The 18,538-nt window shown below is 39.3% G+C and overlaps 1 protein-coding gene across 4 annotated transcripts in view; it reads left to right on the top strand.

Moving 5' to 3' along the window:
- The first annotated feature begins 8,670 nt into the window (after positions 1-8,670).
- The window catches only part of LOC108496227 (probable ATP-dependent RNA helicase YTHDC2), a 28,779-nt gene continuing 18,911 nt past the window's right edge, over positions 8,671-18,538 (top strand). For 2 of the 4 annotated variants that reach the window (XM_017812744.1, XM_017812743.1), the window contains exons 1-7: positions 8,671-8,911; positions 9,587-9,677; positions 10,053-10,249; positions 11,928-12,127; positions 12,751-12,917; positions 15,165-15,267; positions 16,486-16,642. In XM_017812744.1, coding sequence (XP_017668233.1) covers positions 8,734-8,911; positions 9,587-9,677; positions 10,053-10,249; positions 11,928-12,127; positions 12,751-12,917; positions 15,165-15,267; positions 16,486-16,642 — 1,093 coding nt within the window. In that variant the 5' untranslated portion in view covers positions 8,671-8,733. Of the gene's footprint in view, positions 8,912-8,938; positions 9,066-9,127; positions 9,204-9,586; positions 9,678-10,052; positions 10,250-11,927; positions 12,128-12,750; positions 12,918-15,164; positions 15,268-16,485; positions 16,643-18,538 lie in introns of those variants that run through there. The other 2 variants (XM_017812745.1, XM_017812746.1) reach the window with 2 other exon arrangements.

Here is an 18,538-nt window from a genome sequence, read left to right as displayed (position 1 = left end):
GAGGAGGAGAAAACGGAGGAGGAGGAGGAGAAGGCGAGGCTGCCTCAGGATTCCCAGACCCACCGCGCCTGCAAAGTGCGAGCGACAGCACAAAGCGGGGCGGGGGCTCCGCAGGGCCGGATCGCTGCGGCCGCGGCCCGGAGCGGAGACTCCCGCAGCGGGGAGCGGGCGGCGGAGGCTTCCCCGCCTGCCCACGGCATCGTCCTGCCCCGCGCCCGGCCGGTCCTCCGGAGCCGCGATCCACGGTCTCGGCAAACCGGGGCCAGCTGCGCTCCCAGTCAGGGCCATCCAAACTCGTCCCGGGGATCGCTTGTTCTCTCCTTTGGCCGGGCAGGCCTGGCTCCCGGCTTCGGGAACGCTGCTGCCCGCTTTGGCTGTGCCCTGGCTAGTCTGTGGAAGCCAAGTCCAGACAAACCCCAATGTCTTCTGTAGCCCTGTGTTTGCACTTGACGCTGTTTGATGGGGTGTTGTTCAGGTGGGAGCATTCTGGGATGCAGTTCCATCCAGGTCTTTTCTACTGATCAAATTCCACCTACAGTAACCACAGTTCGTTTTTCTGCTCCACATGTTTGTGGCTTGTACCTCTCCCTGTCTGTCTCCTTTGCATTTAGAGAAAAGTCACTTTCTTGGCAGTCTTCATGTGTCCAGATGAAAAAAAAAATTATCTCACGTGTATGCTATGGCTTCTTCATTTCCTTTAGTGCTCTTGCCACCCCTCGCATTACCTAATTACGTTTAAATCAGTCCTTTTTAAAAAAAAAAAATTCCTGTGAAAAGAACTGATACACCAACAGCACCAATGACAATCTTATGTCTACTGGAAATAGGTATTCTGAAACAGTCTAGAACAGTATTTCCATTTACAGTAGCATTATGGTTTTCACTCTATCACCCTGTGATTAATTGGTCAGCTAAGTTTTTTCCTAACCTATTTCCATATTTGAAAAAAACCCCTTGTTATTAAGGACATGCACCTCTCTCATAGTATCAGATATTATCCTTCTTCTATTACTTAAGTCTTTAAAGACATCTAGTTCATCCTACAAAACATTTTGATCTTCCTTGCTGCTGACAGTGACTCATGAATATATAAAGTCAGCAAAGTTATCTGACTTCTCTTGTTGCACAGTCTCTTTCAAGTATAGTAACTGATGGCAATAGTTCTAATTGTCAATATTTATTGCATCTTGATTAAGTAAGTCATTACAAGGCAAAGAGTCCCTCTGGCATTTTATTAACTAAAACTACTTTGTGAGTGCAAGCATGCATATACGCTTACTCTTGTATCTCTCAGTCTGCAGTTTTCCAAATCAGATTGCTCACGTTAGTTCTTGCTGGATGACCAAGGCACTGGGGTACAGAGCCAACACACTTCCATGCTCTTTCAAGGCAATGAAAGCAGAGAACACTGTAACTGTCCTTTCAGATGTTCCATCTTCTGACCTACAATGGTCTCAGTCTTAGCAAGTGCTTTTTCTCAGTCCTATGCAGGATGTTGCTAACATGTGATACCAGTTGTTTACTGCAGCTGTTTGTTTACATTGAGGACTGGATGAACTGTACAGTCACAAGACCATTTTCTTCAGACAGATCCCATAGACTTGCTGTTCAACATCACACATAAGAATTCTTGCACATATTCTGCAAATATAGCACTCACTGCTTCTTATTAAGAATTAAAATTCTTAATCACAGGGAGTTGGACTCGATGTATTCTTATACATCCCTTTCAGCTTGAGATATTCAATGATTCTACGATTCTTTATAGAGTCCTAAAACTATGTTTCCTGGCAAAGCCACCAATACCAATATAGCAAGGTCAGATCCAAAACACAGCTATAAGGATCTCCAAGAATGACCTTCCTCCATCCTGATGCTATCTGCAAAGCCTCACAGCTAGCCAGTTCTTCTCTTTTTTTTAAGTAATCTCTCATTTCTTTTCTAATCTAGATAAATATCCCAGCTAGCGCTTAATCTTTTGTTCTCATCTTATCCATATGCTTCATGCGGTAGCTTTCTTTGCAGATCAGGAATTCATCCATTCCTTACTTTCTCTCTCCTCATTGCTTATGATCTTTCATTGCTAATAATCTTTTTGAGTTGGTTGTTTATACATTAAGTCTTTGTTGCTATCTTTTCTGCTTCTGGAGATCAGTTGCAATTAAATTTTTGTGTCTTCAAGGTAAATCCCAAGAAAACCTGGTGCAGTGGCTTCTGACTTACCTTAAAAACAAATCACTCATACCAGTTCCTCCTAGCTGATAGGGATAGCTGATATCCTGGCTGTGGTATGGCACGCTAGACAGTAAAACCAGCTGAGCTTGCTGTCCTGTGTTGTGATCCCCATCTAATTTTTTAAAAAGATGTATCACATGAGGTGCAAAACAACACTCTAAGCTGTAGTTCCCCACAATTCCTGTACCTGCTACAAATTATGTAGCAGTTCATTCCTGCAGCCAAGAATGTGAATTTCAGATGGCAAAAAACCAGTTAAAACACAGAACATGTTGTGCGGCAGAAAGTACAATTCTTCCTGAAGTGCATCCTCACTGTCCCTTCTGGGAGGGATGTGTGGTGCCTAGAAAGTTATGACGAGAGAACAAGGAAGGAGGGCAAGGAGTGAGACCTCCACAGTGCTGTGAGAAGAAGATCTCAGAAAATAGGCTTGGTATTTTTCAAAAAAAGAGAGTTTGTAGATTTTCTATTTAAAACTGTGGATTTTAACTGTCAGTCTGTTGGCTTTTTGTTTGTTTATCTTTTAAGTTAAATGAATCTGCAATTTTTTCAATATTAAACTATATTCTACAATATAAACTTTCCATTATGGCCCAATTTCCAAATGCAAATATAAATATATATCTGACAGCCAATGCAAAAATTACTAACAATTCTGTAGTAGTATTAGCTGCACTTATTTGCAACATTTATATACCAAAATTAATATTCCTAATGGGTAGGAGACACCTCATTTCCAGAGATGCTGGATTTCTAAGACTTTCCACCAAATCAACAGGAGATTTAAGTTTATGTGATCTCTGAAAGTCAAGTCTATGTTCCAGGTCCCTCTCTGCCTGGCTGCTCTCCAGCCTCTCTGTCCCCCGCCTGTAGCATTGCATGGGGTTGTTGTGGCCAAAGTGCAGGACCCGGCACTTGGCTTGTGAACCTCATCCCACTGGAATCAGACCATCTCTCCAGCTTGTCCAGGTCCCTCTGCAGAGCCCTCCTGCCTTCCAGCAGATCAACACTGCCCCCCAGCTTGGTGTCATGTGCAAATCTGCTGATGGTGGACTCGATCCCCTCATCCAGATCATTAATGAAGATATTAAACAGGACTGGGCCCAACACTGATCCCTGGGGGGCACCACTAGTGACCAGCTGCCAACTGGATGCAGCACCGTTCACCACCACTCTCTGGGCTCAGCCCTCCAGCCAGTTCCTAACCCAGCAGAGAGTGCCCCTGTCCAAACTATGGGCTGCCAGCTTTTTCAGGAGTGTGCCATGGGAGACGGTGTCAAAGACTGCTGAAGTCCAGGTAGACACATCCACAGCCTTCTCCTCATACACCAGGCAGATCACCTGATCATAAAAGGAGGTCAGGTTGGTCAGAGAGGACCTGCCCTTCCTAAACCCGAGCTGGCTGGGAAATTTTAGCCAGGAAATTGCTAGTTAAATTCTTATCGAAATTCTGATGTCTGAAGTCACTGTATTACCCTTCTTACATTACTTCCTTTAGATCCACCTTACATCACAGACCTAAGATTTCAAGCTCCAGCTAGAAATGCAAATCTTGTGCAGACTTTACCGTGGAAGTCTTATCAAACAGAGCTGGTAGAAAACTCCTAAACCAGTATATTCAAAAGAAAATAACTTCTGTTGTGAAATTGTTCTGAATTTTTTCTGATTTTCTTCCCTCCTGCTCCAAAGGGTGATCTGCAAAACTGAGATATTTTATCTAAGATTGAAAATACTTTCATTTAGATAGAATACTAATGCCACTTTTGACTATTCATCGTTCACCTTTATAAATGTTCAGCCACCTTGTAAAACCATTCTGTTTTAAAAATTGTACTTTTTCTTGCTGTTAGTGAATATAAATGAGAACAGGTTTGCCCCTTTTTCCAAAAATATTCTCAGCTGCTCTCCTACTCCACACAAATTGCTAGTTCTGGATCTTGCATATGGATCCACAATTTGGATCTCCATACGTGAGAAAAAGTTAGAAGTTTAGCTCCTGCATTTCTTACATATACATGTAAAAAAATATTGAATACTTTCACTATGTTTTATCAAATATATTCTTTGAAGCTATATTTCTGTTAACTACTTTGATTGAAAAAAATAGGGACACTTGTAAAGATAAATGGCCTATTTGTAGACTGTGACTGTGAGGTAACTTGATAACTTTTTTTTCTGCAGGCTACTGATGGCTGTGATAGTTAAACATGTTCTGTGCTCCAGAAAATTTCTGCAATACAGATATCATTTTGGTCAAAATATTTCAGTGAAACAGTGTTCTAACAGAAATTACATTCTGGATAAACAAATCTCTCTAGGGAACATACTTGTTCCACTCAGTTCCAGTTTCAGCAAAGACACAAGCACATGAATCACAGGTATGAAATCCTTCTGCCTTTAGTCTACCCCTCAAGCTTATAAGGCACGGGATTCCTGCAGTTTTCCTGCTGCCTTTATATCATGCCCTAGACCTAATAAGATCTCTTTGTGCAGAATCGTTCCACTCTCCCTCCTGTCCTCTGTAATTTGCTCACCTTGGAAATGACAGCTTCTCATTTTAGGAGTAAGTAGTGGAGATAGTTATGGCATATTTGACCCTGTTGGGAATCATGTCCTTCCCAACCCTCATTCTGGATACATTGCTGAACTCTCTGGATGCCTTGGACTCCACTGAAGGGTTGCAGTTTTACCCTTGAAGTTCAACAGCCCCGGCTCTGGACTCCTGCAAGTGGAGACTGAGAGAAGTTGTTCTACAACGACAGAGTAAATTAGAGACCTGTGGAACCTTCAACATCAGTATTTATGGAGTTTCCAAGTTCCCCAGGATATTAACGAAGAGACCAGTGTATAATACTGCTCACTTTTTGCTGCTGCTGTGGTAGATTTCCGGGGTAAACTATTAAGCATGCAAGATTTGTGCAGAAATGAAAGTAATTTTGGATTACAGGTGTTACAGGGATTTTAAGATAATGTACAAATCCCTAATAAAGTCAGTGAGGTGTCTATACAGACAATATACCCTCTCTCTGAGGCCTCTTACTGTCCTTGTCCTGAAACCCTTCATAAGGAAATGTTTTGGCAGTGAATGACGTCAGAGAAAAAAATTAGTGCCAGTTGTAAAAGACTGGGATGAATAACAGAATTGGCTCCATGAATTCCTAACAGAGGTATGTGGATAGTTGGATTTTCTAGAGTTAATAAGATAAAAACTTTGATTAAAATTTATTCTCGACTTGATCCATTTTTTAAGCCTTTCCTTTACATAATAAGGACTGCAGACTTTCTATTCAGTTGAATAGGAATAGGATTTCTATCTTCTACTCTGCTGCCTATTTTCATTAAGCTTTAAGAAATTTGGCATCTGAATCTTTCACCTCCTCCTTCATTTTTTGTTTAAACTGTTCAAAAGGGTCAAAATTATTTAAGGAAGGACTTAGAAAAAAAAAAATCTTGTGCTCTTTCATTAACCTGATCTTGAAGCTCACCAGTGATCCTTGCATCATATTTCAAGAGCTAACAAGTCTTAAAACACTTAAAATCTTAAAAAAAAAAATCAAAAAACAACCCCCAAAAAAGACTGTTTTGCAGCTAAATATGACACAATCTAACACAGCTAGTACATAATAGATAATGTTGTTTCATAAACTTCCTTTGCAGTTCTTTTTCTCTTATTAATGGCATCTCCTGTGGAATTCTAGAGTATTTGCAAGAAAGAAAATATTCTGCAGAATAAAGAGAAGTCAGCGAAATCTGCTGCATAATAAAAGTGCCTCTGGGGAGGGTAAAATAAGAATGCCTAATTGTATTTGAACATGCAGATGTATTTTTGCATAAAACTCCACTGCCTTTTAATGCTTGCCATAAAAAAATATATGGACATTTGGACACATGGTGATAGAAAGAAATAACTTGAATTGAAAAAAAATTAGGCCAGGAATTATTTGCTTTCAGTAAACCTTAGTCAAAAGGTTTTTCTGAGGCTAATCATGGAAAAGGATTTTTTAAAGACTTACAGGTTGTTAATTCTAAGAAAATCCACAGTTAGTAATTTTTATTAACAGAATATGTACAAAGAATCTGTATAAACTTCCATGTCTAAGAAACAAAGACAAAAAGTGTTTGTATATATGTTTTCCAGAATGATCTGTTGTATATTCTTTTTTTACTCCTATGTCTAATACGGACCTGACCTGGAACTAGAATGCTAGGCTGGGTGAAAATCTGGCTGAATCGTGACTCCTCGTCTGTATCAGCAGTTTAGGAAGAATGACTGTCTGTTTGAAGAGGTTTTAGGTGTATTTATAGTGAAAATGTATAGCAGACGGATACTTTAAATAGTGCTCAGTATGCCTGCACTCCACTCATCTTTACAACATGTAAATTCAAATACTCTTAGTTTACCGAGTCAGGCTTCCCTGTATTTCACTAATGAGTTCCTGGTTTAAACTCCTGAAGACAGATTAATGCTTAGTGTATTGCAACCATCAGTGTTACATTAGCTGTGAATTCAGGCTGCAGCTTTACTTTCCAGCAGCAGTATATAAAAATTATTCTTTCTTTCTGTGTATCCTCACTGTATCAGACTCATGTCCTTTTATTTGAGCAACTACACTTTCCTGTTTTTTCACCCTCTATAGCATCAGGGAGTCAACAAAGCAGTGAAAGAAACAAGCCATATATTAAGACATTTGTTATGCTGGATGCACTCAGGCTTGATCGCACTCTTAGCTCTATAGATGAGACTTAACCTAGTGGCTACTTGTTATCTCTGTGCGCTGCTGTACACACAAGATTGCAAATTGAGATCAGAATTGGACCTAAGGAATCATTTTTCGTAATCACACAGGTTTTTTTCTGTAGAAAGGCAAAATGATGCTGTTAAGAGACAGAAACTGGTAACAGATCTGGGTTCATAATTAAAGATTATTGATGTGACTCTTTCAAATGAATTATGAGCTCTCATTCATTACCGTTGATACCAAGGAATGTAAGAAGAATCCTCATCTTGTTCAGCTATCTTGTTTTATTTTTCATAATAAATGTGATGTTCTCTGAGGTGACAGTACTGAACGTCACAGAAACAACTAGAAGGAATTAGCATTAAGTACTTTGGTTGAAGATTGATAGGCAGGTACCTGGATTAAAAACCAGAAAATTTTAAAAGTAACCTTAGAATAGAGCAATCCTTCAGCTCCAGTGCCACCTCTCAGTGTAGAACTATGCTGAAGTGAGCTTTGTACATAGCTTTGGTAGAGGTCTCTTAAGAGGTATTTGTCAACCAGCTATATCAGACAGTGAGTGTTTATCTTCTATTTATTTAATTCTCCCCTAAACATCCACTGGTCAGATTATGTGACCAATACATCTGTTTTAGAACAAGCAGCAGTTACGACTATTGAGGCCATGTTGCTGAGAACACAGCTGCGCTGGGCAGGACACATCTCAAGGATGAAGGACCACCGCCTCCCTAAGATCTTGCTTTATGGTGAACTTGCCACCGGCTGCCGCATGAGAGGAGCCCCAAAGAAAAGATACAAGGACTCCCTGAAACAACATCTCAGCCTCGGCCATATTGATCAACATAACTGGTCTACTCTGGCCTCCAATTGGGAGGTCTGGAGACACACCATCTATAATGCTGCTGTTTCTTTTGAGAATGCACGCAGGGTCACTCTCAAGGAGAAAACACAACACAGAAAGAATCACGTCTTGCCGATACCATCCAAGGAGTCTTTCTGCTGTGCCTTTTGCAACCAGACTTGTCTATCTCGCATTGGCCTCTTTAGCCACCAGCGTGCTTGTAGCAAATGTGGGTAGAGCCCTTCCCAAATCTTCGTTCGCAAAGCCTAGCCATGAGATTTAATTCTCCACTTAAGTTCACAATTGAGGAGTAGTTTGTTCTTCTTCAAAGTATTCTCCTTCTGACTTGAATGATGTTTCCAAAGTAGCAACCTTCAATAGTGAGTCCTGTGTCATGCTGAAGTTTTACATTGTTTTTCTTTCTCATGTCCTCAGCATTGAATCAAAGGACAACAGGAAAAGGTGATCTCAAGGGCTTTCAGCCAAAGGGTTATTTACTGACCCACAGATCCTGCATGACGATAGACGGCTGAACACCTTTCCTTTGGGAGTGTCAGCTGGAAAAATTACCTGCATTTTACAAAATCAGGGGCAAGTAATACTTTAGAGTGAAGAGGCTAGGGCTGCGATAAGCTTTGCCACACCTAGGTTTAATGTCATTCAATTAAATCACAATAATTTATGACCAAACAGATACCAAGAGCCACTTTTGAAGTCATGAGGGTTCACGCATAACAGCCTAATGGCTTGCGGGGGTGGGGGAAAGAGAATTTCCGTCCGTTTAAGAGGCGATTCCGGCTGTAGGTCACCCCGCGCACGCGCCGCCTTCGTCGTCTGCCCCCGGCCGAGGCAGAACCGGCCGCACCCCCCGACCTGTTGCCCCCAGGCTGTGTCGGAGCCCCGGGCGGTGTCGCGGTCATGTCGCGACACAGGAGGGTGCCGCGGCGACAGCCCAGCGGGGCCACGGGGGGCTCGGCTGCGGCGGCGAGCGCGGTGCGGGCCCGAGCCGAGGGGCTGAGGGACGTCCGCGTGGACGAGGAGGTGGAGATGGCGGTGCAGCTCGCCTTGGAGCGCTTCCGCAGCGGGGAGGAGGCGGGTGCGCTGCACAGCCCGGCCCGGGGGACACGCGGCGCGGCTTTGGGAAGGGCATTGCCAGGAGGTCGAGGGAGGGAGGGGATCCCGCCCCTGTTCCCGGCCCTGGGGAGGCACGTCTGGAGCGCTGTCCAGTTCTGGACTCCTCAGTACAAGAGGTACCAGGAGTTCCTGGAGAGGGTCCAGTGGAGGGCAGCAAAGATCATGAGGGGTCTGGAGCATCTCATGGAGACAGAGACGTGGGAGCTGCGCCTGTTAAGTCTGGAGAAAACTGGGAGGGCAGCTCATTAATACATGTAAATATCTCAGAGGCGGGTGCTGAGAGGATGGTCCCAGATCTTAAGTGGTGCCCAGGAGCAATAGCCATAAAGTAAAAGCACAAGAAATTCTATCTCGATATGAGGGAGAACCTCTTTCCACTGAGGGTGGCAGAGCACTGGAAAGCTGGCTGGTGCTCTGGGCAGAATGTCTCTCTCTCTGGAGACATTCTGGACCCATCTGGACATGTTCCTGTGTCACCTACTCCAGGTGACCTTGCCTTGGCAACAGGGTTGGACTGTATGATCTCCAGAGGTCCCTTCTAAACCTCACAGCCCTCTGATTCTGTAACATCGAGATAATATGTCAACAATGCTGCCTGTTGGGTTGTTAAGTGTTTTTTTTTTAATTATCATTCTAGAGATGGAATTTCCTTCTAGTTTCACTAGTACTGAAAGAGCATTTGTTCACCAGCTCTGTCAGTCTCTTGGACTGGTATCTAAAAGTAAAGGGTAAGTTGGAGTCCCAATTTTCTTTTTTTTTTTTGGTGCAGGTTTATGGAATTTCATGACTAGTGTTAAAATGATCCATGTTTCCAGCATATCCCACACTGTTGCAGGGAATACTACTAGAGAAAAAAGTTTTAAAAGCATAAATAAAAGTATCTTTGTGCTTTCCTGCTTAGAAAAACTGACTTGCTATTTTTAGATAGATTGTGCTTATACTGTTTTGTGGATTTCATGACTCCATAAAAAAGACTTCTCACCATGATCTACTCTGTTTTTTCCGAAGTTTTTGCATAGAACCTTATACCTTGACAGATAAGAATTAACCTAGAGTAGGTTGCTTATTCATAAAACACTTTTTTATTTTTTTTTCCTTCCCAGAAAAGGAGCAAATCGATACCTGACTGTAAGGAAGAAGGATGTATCAGAACTAACACACGCAGTAATGACTTGTGACTTGGCTCTCCGTACAAAACAGGCAGTTCGGAGTTTAATTCAGAGTTTTCCCGTCACAAATAAAGAACGCACGGAACTTCTACCGAAGACGGAGCGAGGAAACACATGTGCTGTTGAATCTGGTATGGTCTGTGTGTCATCTCATAGGGACTTGTCAATCAACAACACTTGAAAAAACTGCTCACAACCCAAGTACAAAACAAACCCCTTTCTGTTCTGTCTTCTTGCCTGTCCTGATACCCTTCCCTCTAAACAAATACCTTAATTTTCTTGACTTTTACTTGTTAATAAGAGGTCTTTTATTACTGGTGGTGTGAGGAACTTGGGCGGTCATATCACCCACTTTGCAATGTCTACCTTGTGCTGAGTTAATTTAGAATCTTTGAGCCAAATCTTTTTGGAAATACATTTCTGAAATACAGGTTCTTAAAAGTTCCATGAGGTGAGGTTGAAGAGTCAGGTGTTACTGTGACTTTGTGTCAGAACATCCTTATGAGAAAATAAGGTTGGCTGTTTTGCGTATAGAAATTCATGTTTTTGATAAAGCAAGAAATTTATTTTTTGTTTCTTCATCTTACAAAATAGATTTGGTCCCTAAGAGACTACTGTCCAGACTCTTTGATTTCTAGAATACAAAAGAGTTAATTGGAAGACAAACTTCTCATATGTTTTTGTTGTTTTTTTTTAAACAATGCTTTTAACAACATTATTACTTTAACAGTTTTGAGTGTAAGAGTTTTGTTTCTGTGTGCAAAGCTTGGTGTAAGGGTTTCATTGAATGTTTCTGATTTCTGATACTTTAAGTGCTTCCTTTGCTGTTTCTTCAGTTGTTTCAGTTCTTTATAGGATTGTTTAATGAACAGAAGGAAGGTATAATAAAAGTACTGAAACACAATTCCTTAGGAATGTCGGGCATAAACTAATGAACAGTGTAAAATTCATCTTTCTCTATTTCCAAAGAATGTATTTTTGATTCTTGTGATCTATTGATCTTCATTTGTCTCAGTAAGACAGAACTTGCAATTTACTGTATGAATCTGTTAATGACATTAAATATATATAATTGATTTTACAGAAAGCTTTTCATTCTTCTGGCAAATAATTATCAAGGAGTTACAGAATAGCATTTGCAATGCTGAATTTGAAGTATCCTCCTCAGAAGATGTGCAGATTCTTTGGCTACTTATGCTTTGCTTGCTAATATATCAGACTGTGTTCTAGGTACAGCATGATTCCAACAGTGTGATTGAAGGCAAATCTTGGGCTAGAGCATTAGGTTATGTAAGACTGACTGAAAGGAGGTCATGAAAGACCAGTGAGGATGTGAAAGAAGACATATGAATCACAGTAAAGTTAATTTTTGTCAGAAGACATGCTTGGAATAGCTTAAAGGTTTAACTCTGTAGTGGATATTTGTAGGCAAACTGTGCAGATGTGAGTGTGTATGCAGATAAAACATCCAAGAAAATGTGCCAGGCTGCTTTTCCATGGTTTAATTTCTCTTTTGGTCTTTGAAGCCTTTTTTGACTTCAAGAAATGCACTGAGATAGTCCATTTTTGTTCAAAATATTTATGAAAGTAATAACTCGTATGAAAAATATTTATTTCAAGCACCATAACAGGACATGTTGCTATGAATATGACTTTTAAATGTGTGATGGGTTTGACACTTTACCTACAGGAATGCATATAAAGTCAGGAATGTTAATTTTTAAGTACAATTTTTAAGCAGTGTTTTAATCACCTTCCATTCTTCCATTCTTTTGTCTGTATAAGTAAATTCTTAACTTCTCTTCACAGAAAACAAAGAAGTGAACAAGACAAGTGGACGACTTAATGATGGTATCCCCCAAGTTCCAGTGAAAAGAGGGGAATCAGAGTTTGATACCTTCAGGCAGTCATTACCAGTTTTTGAAAAACAGGAGGAAATTGTCAAAATAATAAAGGACAATAAAATTGTTTTGATTATTGGAGAGACTGGATCAGGAAAAACTACTCAAGTATGTTTCTTTAATGAAATAAAGAAAATAACAGTATTTATATGAAACTAATGCCAATTTTGTAATATTTGTAATAACGGATTTCTTTATGCAGTTTTAAGGCTTTTGTTTTCTTGTATGATTAAAAATCTTGTGTGCCAATTCACTTTTTTGCTTTTGAAATACTGAGCCAGCAGATATGTGCTAAAAACATAAATGGTTCTGAACAATTTTCTGATAGGTACCATTTTTTCATTAAAATAATACAAAATATTGAAGGGATAGTGGCTGTGAGTTTTGTTTTAGCCCTTTTTCTTCTCAAGCTAGTTCCATTCTTAGTATCCAAGTAGTATATTTTTGTGCTAAAATGAAAGATTACCTACAGGGCCTTTTTTATAGATTACTCTGAAGCAGGAGAAAGACACTTCAACTTTTTTTTAAAAAAAAAAAAAACAGATTGTAGTTAAAATCAGAAATTTATTTTTGCAGCCTTTCTGCCCCTTCAGGTACATTTGCAATGATAATCCTGTTGTGAATCCTTTTGCAACCTATGTAATATTGAGGTGCAGTTAAATTGTTTTCACTGTGGTAAAAAACTATGACTTTCTCAAACTAAAAAGTAAATTTGAACTACTTCTTTACAGATCCCTCAGTTTATTCTTGACGACTGTTACAAAAATGGAACTCCTTGTCGTGTATTTTGCACTCAGCCAAGACGTTTAGCAGCTGTTGCTGTGGCTGAAAGAGTGGCAGCAGAAAGAAGAGAAAAGATTGGCCAGACAATTGGTTATCAGATCCGCTTGGAAAGCAGGTACTATGGATATTTCTTAAAGTCAGTTGATCATGTGTTGGTATTGTAAGACTTGTGTAGATTTAAACTACAGTATATTTGGGATACAGCCTAGTAAGATCTCCATGTATAAAGTATAGGTGGGATATGTCATTGCAGGTAACAAATGAAGAATGAAAAGGACAGTTTTGCTCCTGTATTTGCAGTTTCTTGTAGTAAGTTGTCTTATAGAATTGAATTGCAAGTGCTTTCTGCTACTTTCTTCTAGGGAGAGCGAGTGTGTGTAAATCCTTGTCTTATTTTCAAATCAGGTCTATACTTTCCTCTTTGTTTATTCTCTTTCCCCCCCTTCTCTATTTCTAACATGTGGATCCACAAGTTCTACAAGTTTTGAAGGTAGGTCTGAAGACAAGCATGGAGACATAAAATGGGAAACAACAAAACTGCAAAGTGAATGATGATGTTGAGCATTATTTACCAATCTACTTTTGGTTAAATTTACTTTGCTTCAGCTCTTGTGTTTAAAGCATGAAGTGATATAAAAGAGATTTCTCTGTCACCTGATGAATTTGTTCTTAAAGCAGAACACGAATGGATTGAAGACTGAAGATTGTTTAGGGTTTTTACATTCTTTGAACTGTGTATCTAGTGGGATTTTCAGGAAGGGGCAGCAGCTGGGGCATGATTGAGAAGAAGGTGGCAAAAGGTAAAAAGATAGCTGGTTATGTTGCTTACATGGGTGAAGATAACACATAACTAATGAAAATTAATGCACTTGAGCAACAAGGCCAATTTATGAGTTTGAATATGCATATGAAATCTCACAAGGCTATTAAGGGATTAAAAGAGCTAGTAAAGATATATTGCAAATAAGCTGAATGATTAGTTTGTGGAAGTATTATGCTGGCAGAAGAACAGCAAAGTATAAGTCAGATTAAAATGGAAAGAATTACTGGAAACAGCGTGGAAAATCCAGTTTAAGAACAATCAATAAATTTACTCTAGAGAAAGACTAAAAGGGAGATAAGATATTATTTCCATCACTGAGCAAAAAAAAAAAATCTGGGGTTGAGGTGTTTAGAGATGTTTACAGTAACACTGAAGTCTAATTTTTAACTGTTTGTAATGACTGTTTCTTGGAGGCTACTGAAGAAGAGAGAAGGGTAGAGATGTAAAGAGAAAGTAGAGCCTTCCTGTCTAGTATATGTTCCTTGAATTTAATATGTAGGAGAATTTTTGAAAGGAGGGATTAAATCCAATCTTGGAAAGAAATGCAAGAAGTATGGAATGACATCGAGTGACCTCATGTCTTCCAGACAAGAGCTGTAGAGTACAACACGAAGTTTTCAGTTCCTTTAGGATTGCAGTACTGGAGAAATTAGTGGCAATTGCTGGTTTTACTGGCACAGCTAACTGCCATGAGTGAAGGGCTTGTGGAGGACTATCTCCCATGGGAGAGATCCCATGCTGGCACAGGTGAAGAGTGTGAGACCTCCCCATGAGGAGGAAGGAGCAGCAGAGACAGTGTGTGATGAACTGACTGCAATCCCCATTCCTTGTTCTCCTGTGCCTTTGGGGACAGGAGGCAGAGCAAATTGGGAATGAAGAAGTCCTGTGAAGCAGGGAGAGGTGGGGGGAAGGTGTTGTAAGATTTGGTTCTATTTCTCATTATTCTACTCTTGATTTAATTGGTAATAAACTAAACTAATTTCCTGAAGCCGAGTCCGTTTTCCCGTGACAGTAATTGGTGACTGGTGTCTCCCTGTCCTTGTTTTGACCCCATGAGACTTCCACTGCATTTTCTCTCACCTGCCCAGCTGAGGAGACGAGGGATAGAGCATCTTTGGTTAACACCAGGCATCCAGCCAGGGTCAGGCCACCACATGTATGCTTGGTTATATCGAAGCTGAAAAATTGGAATCTCTTTTTCCAAAGCAGTTCACGTTTGATTTTCCAGTAAATGGAAAGACATGGAGAGGTTCTCAAGGTTCTGTTTCACTTACTTATTTGTTTGTTAAAATTTGAATCTCGCTTTTTCCATTAATCCATTGTCTGAAGTTTTGGAGCATAAACACTAAGAATCCTTAGGAGCTGTCTTGGAATAGGCATAGTTTATAAACAAGTGGTCTGCATGAATTCTTTGCTGAGAGAACTGTAATTCCTCGTATGGTGAGCAGCTCTTCAATCCTTCAGTTTTCAAGGCATGGAAAGCTAGCAGCCTTTAGGTGGTGCAGAAAACCTGAGTTGTCTTTCTGAACTGTTCCATAGGGTTTCTCCAAAGACACTGGTAACGTTTTGCACTAATGACATGCTGCTTCGCACGCTGATGGCAGGAGACAGCACTTTGTCAACCGTGACACATGTTATTGTGGTAAGGACCCTGCTGTCTTCCATGTGGGGGGGAGCAGTATGTGTTACTTGCTTATTGGAAGATGAAGTCCTCATTTTCTCTATTCAGTTGTTGAGCATTTTAAGTGTTTTTGTGTGGTAGAATCTGAATTGGCTTCAAAGACTTACTGATTCTTTATTGTAACGTGCATGTTTTTGTGTGTTTTGGCGCTTCTTTGTGTGTTGTTTTCTCCTGTAAAAGTATCTTATTTAGGTTCATGCCAATAATTAATTGTGGAATTATGATGTGGTTCAGGACGACAGACATCTAAATTTTTCTGAACTTTCTCTGTCAGCGGAAAAGCCTGAGGGAGGCTTATGTAGACGTGGTTCAATGTGAGCATGTCTGAATTTCTGTTGTCATGTATTTTTTTTAGCAATACCAGGTTTGTGGTCCATTTGTTTGCCCAGTGTTTTCAACATAGTGTGCAGTCTAATTTCTAGTAGATTATCTAAGTGTGCTCCTCTATGATTATTTGAATATTCCTATTGTGGAACTTGGTAAGTCAGTGGAATCAGAATGTTTACCACAATATTACATTCTCCACTGCTGAAGACAGAAAAATCATGGTAATTTTATGTGCCTGCCTGGTTATCAAAGTGAAAAAAACCCATGAAAATGACTCATACATTCCTGACTTCAGCTTACAGATCTTGCATTTGGGTCCCTGTTCCATAATATAAAAGGAAACAGAAGAATGACACAGATGATAAATCAACCATGTGCCTTAATTGATGATAAGCTTTTTGCGTGACTATATAAACAGGCTATATTTTTTTTCTGTCTATATGTTGTCATATATTTCTTTAAATGCTCATCAGTTGGGAAATGAGAATTCATTAAAATAATATTTATAGGATTTGTAATTTGTGGCATTTTATTGAAAGTGAGGTTTAGATACAAGAATTAGAGAAGTTTCTGACATGCACTTTGACCTCTGAAGTTAAGATGTATTTGACTTGTGCATTGCAGTGTGCTCTGCTCTGATATCTTTATAAAACCTTTTGAAATACATTTTTACTTATGGATGGTTAAAAAAATCCTTACTTAAACTACACTTACACATTTTTGTGCCTCTGTAATGTGACACTAATTATATATGGTAGTTTTTTTAAAGAAGTTCATATTTGTCAAAAGTTATGTTCTTCAATATGTGATGTTTATCTGTTGGTTTTGGTTGTTTTTTTCCTTTTGTTTTAGGATGAAGTACATGAGAGGGATAGATTCAGTGACTTCTTGTTAATAAAACTGAGAGATGTATTGCAAAACCAGAATAGTTTAAGATTAATTATTTCTAGTGCTGCTCTAGATGCAAATCTTTTTATTAGGTATTTTGGAAGTTGCCCTGTCATACACAGTAAGTATGTATTTTAACTCTTAAATCCAAGTAGACCTGCCCTAAAACTCATAGATCTTATTAAACTGTAGCAGACTAGTCTGAGTAAAGGCACATGATGAATACACTGAGTGTTAAAGCAGTGCTTGTTCTTCGTGTCTTTAATTTCTCTTATTTCATAACGATTTGCACCTAATTCAGAGAGAAGTAATATTGTTGAGTTCTGTAAATGGAGACATATCCTGACCCCCTTCATGTTCAATTCAAGAAGCAGGAAAAGATTGTTAAAGTGCTTGTCTCTGTGGTGACATAGGTCCTACGATCTATAACAGTGTGTTATATATTAATACATTCCAGTAGGTTCTAGTTCATCAGGCCTCATAGTCATTGTTAGTGGTTACTGGATAAAACACAGATAACTATACATGTTCACTTCAGAAATACGGTCCTAGGCAAACTGGGGTTCCATTTTTAATGGCATGGTTCTTGATTATAAAGGAAAGTCCTAGCAGTTCATCTAGATAAATATTCAGGAAAGACATGCAATTTCTGTTAATTTATGTTCAGAGTCAGAAACCTGCAGTTAGATTACATTCAGATGCAAAGAAAAATTATCATTATTGCTGTTTTAATTTCATTTGACTGATCTTTAGTAGAGGTAGGGTGTGTGGGAGATGTGGGGTTTTTTGTGGGTTTGTTTTCATTTTCCCACCCTCATGAGTTGTAGGTTTTCAGCATGGTTCACCTCCTCTAGCACCTTGCAGTCCTCTTTTCCAACAATTATGTCCAAATATTATGTGTTTTGAAAAGAAGCTTTAAGAGAAATCCTTTATTTGCCAATCAAATAGACTGTCTGCATGTCAGCCCTTTTTAAAGAATATTGAGTTTTAGGAGATGGGTGGGATCACTTTGTTTGGAGTCTTGTCTACAAATCAGTGGTTTATTTTAGTGAATGTTTGTGAGAAAGAAATCTTTTTTCCTTTTTTTATAGATAGAAGTGTTTATTTCTACTTACCAGTTCTGAATTTCTGCCTAGTAAAATAAGACTTGAAGCTTTTTGGAGGCAGGAGTCTGGGAATTACCCATGATTTGAGTGTTTTCCAAATTTTTTTTTGCAAGGGGAGGCCTCAGTTGTAATTGTTGTGTGGCTTTCAGTTTACTCTTTTTGCCGCTTTCTGTTCTTTTAGACCAGTGGGCTTGTTTTGGAAATTCTGATGGCAGTCTCTTTCTCCAGTGGTTATACTGTTATACTAAACTTAATGGGCTAATTACAATTGAAAACCTTATTTTTCTGTTTTTTGAGAATATAAAAATTAAAAGAAGAGCGTTTTAAATACTTTGGCTGTTAATATAATGAAAAAGGTTTGATTCTCCTTCAGCAATATAGCTGACAAAATCCTGACCATAGAAACCAACATTTTTTAGTTGTGAGTTCCTGTAGTACACACTAAGTGTGTGATCAGTGTTGGAAGAACTCCTCCATGACAGCTTTTAAAAGTATGTGAATTGTAACTTTTTCTTTCTGAAGGAAAGTCTTGAGTCTAAACTCAGCTGTGGTGTGTCTGCTAAGGGATGAGAAATTAAAATCTAGAGATTTTAATTCTTCATGTGAAAAGCATCCTTTAATGTTCAAAAATAAGGTCTAGAAAACAGTCATGATGAAAAAGAAATCAGGATAAATTATTAGGAGCTAAAGGCCATTGGGTTGTCTCATTTGTCAGGAAATATTCAGTAAAGAAAGCCAAATTTGGCTGAATTAGTTGAGGAAATTGAGAGAACTGTATCTCCTCATATACTTCTCATGAAAGTAGTTCAGCACGAAGATAACAGTCTGCTTGTGGAATCTTTCACTAAAGCCATATCAATTGCTCTTGTATTTTGTAATCCAGGTGGCAGGCTTTATTAGTGACTATTTTG

Source organism: Lepidothrix coronata, unplaced genomic scaffold (genome assembly GCF_001604755.1).
Source record: "Lepidothrix coronata isolate B3197 unplaced genomic scaffold, Lepidothrix_coronata-1.0 Scaffold37, whole genome shotgun sequence".
Lineage (NCBI taxonomy): Eukaryota > Metazoa > Chordata > Aves > Passeriformes > Pipridae > Lepidothrix > Lepidothrix coronata.
The sequence above is the reverse complement of the archived record's forward strand: the minus strand, read 5'-3'. Positions and strand labels throughout refer to the sequence as shown.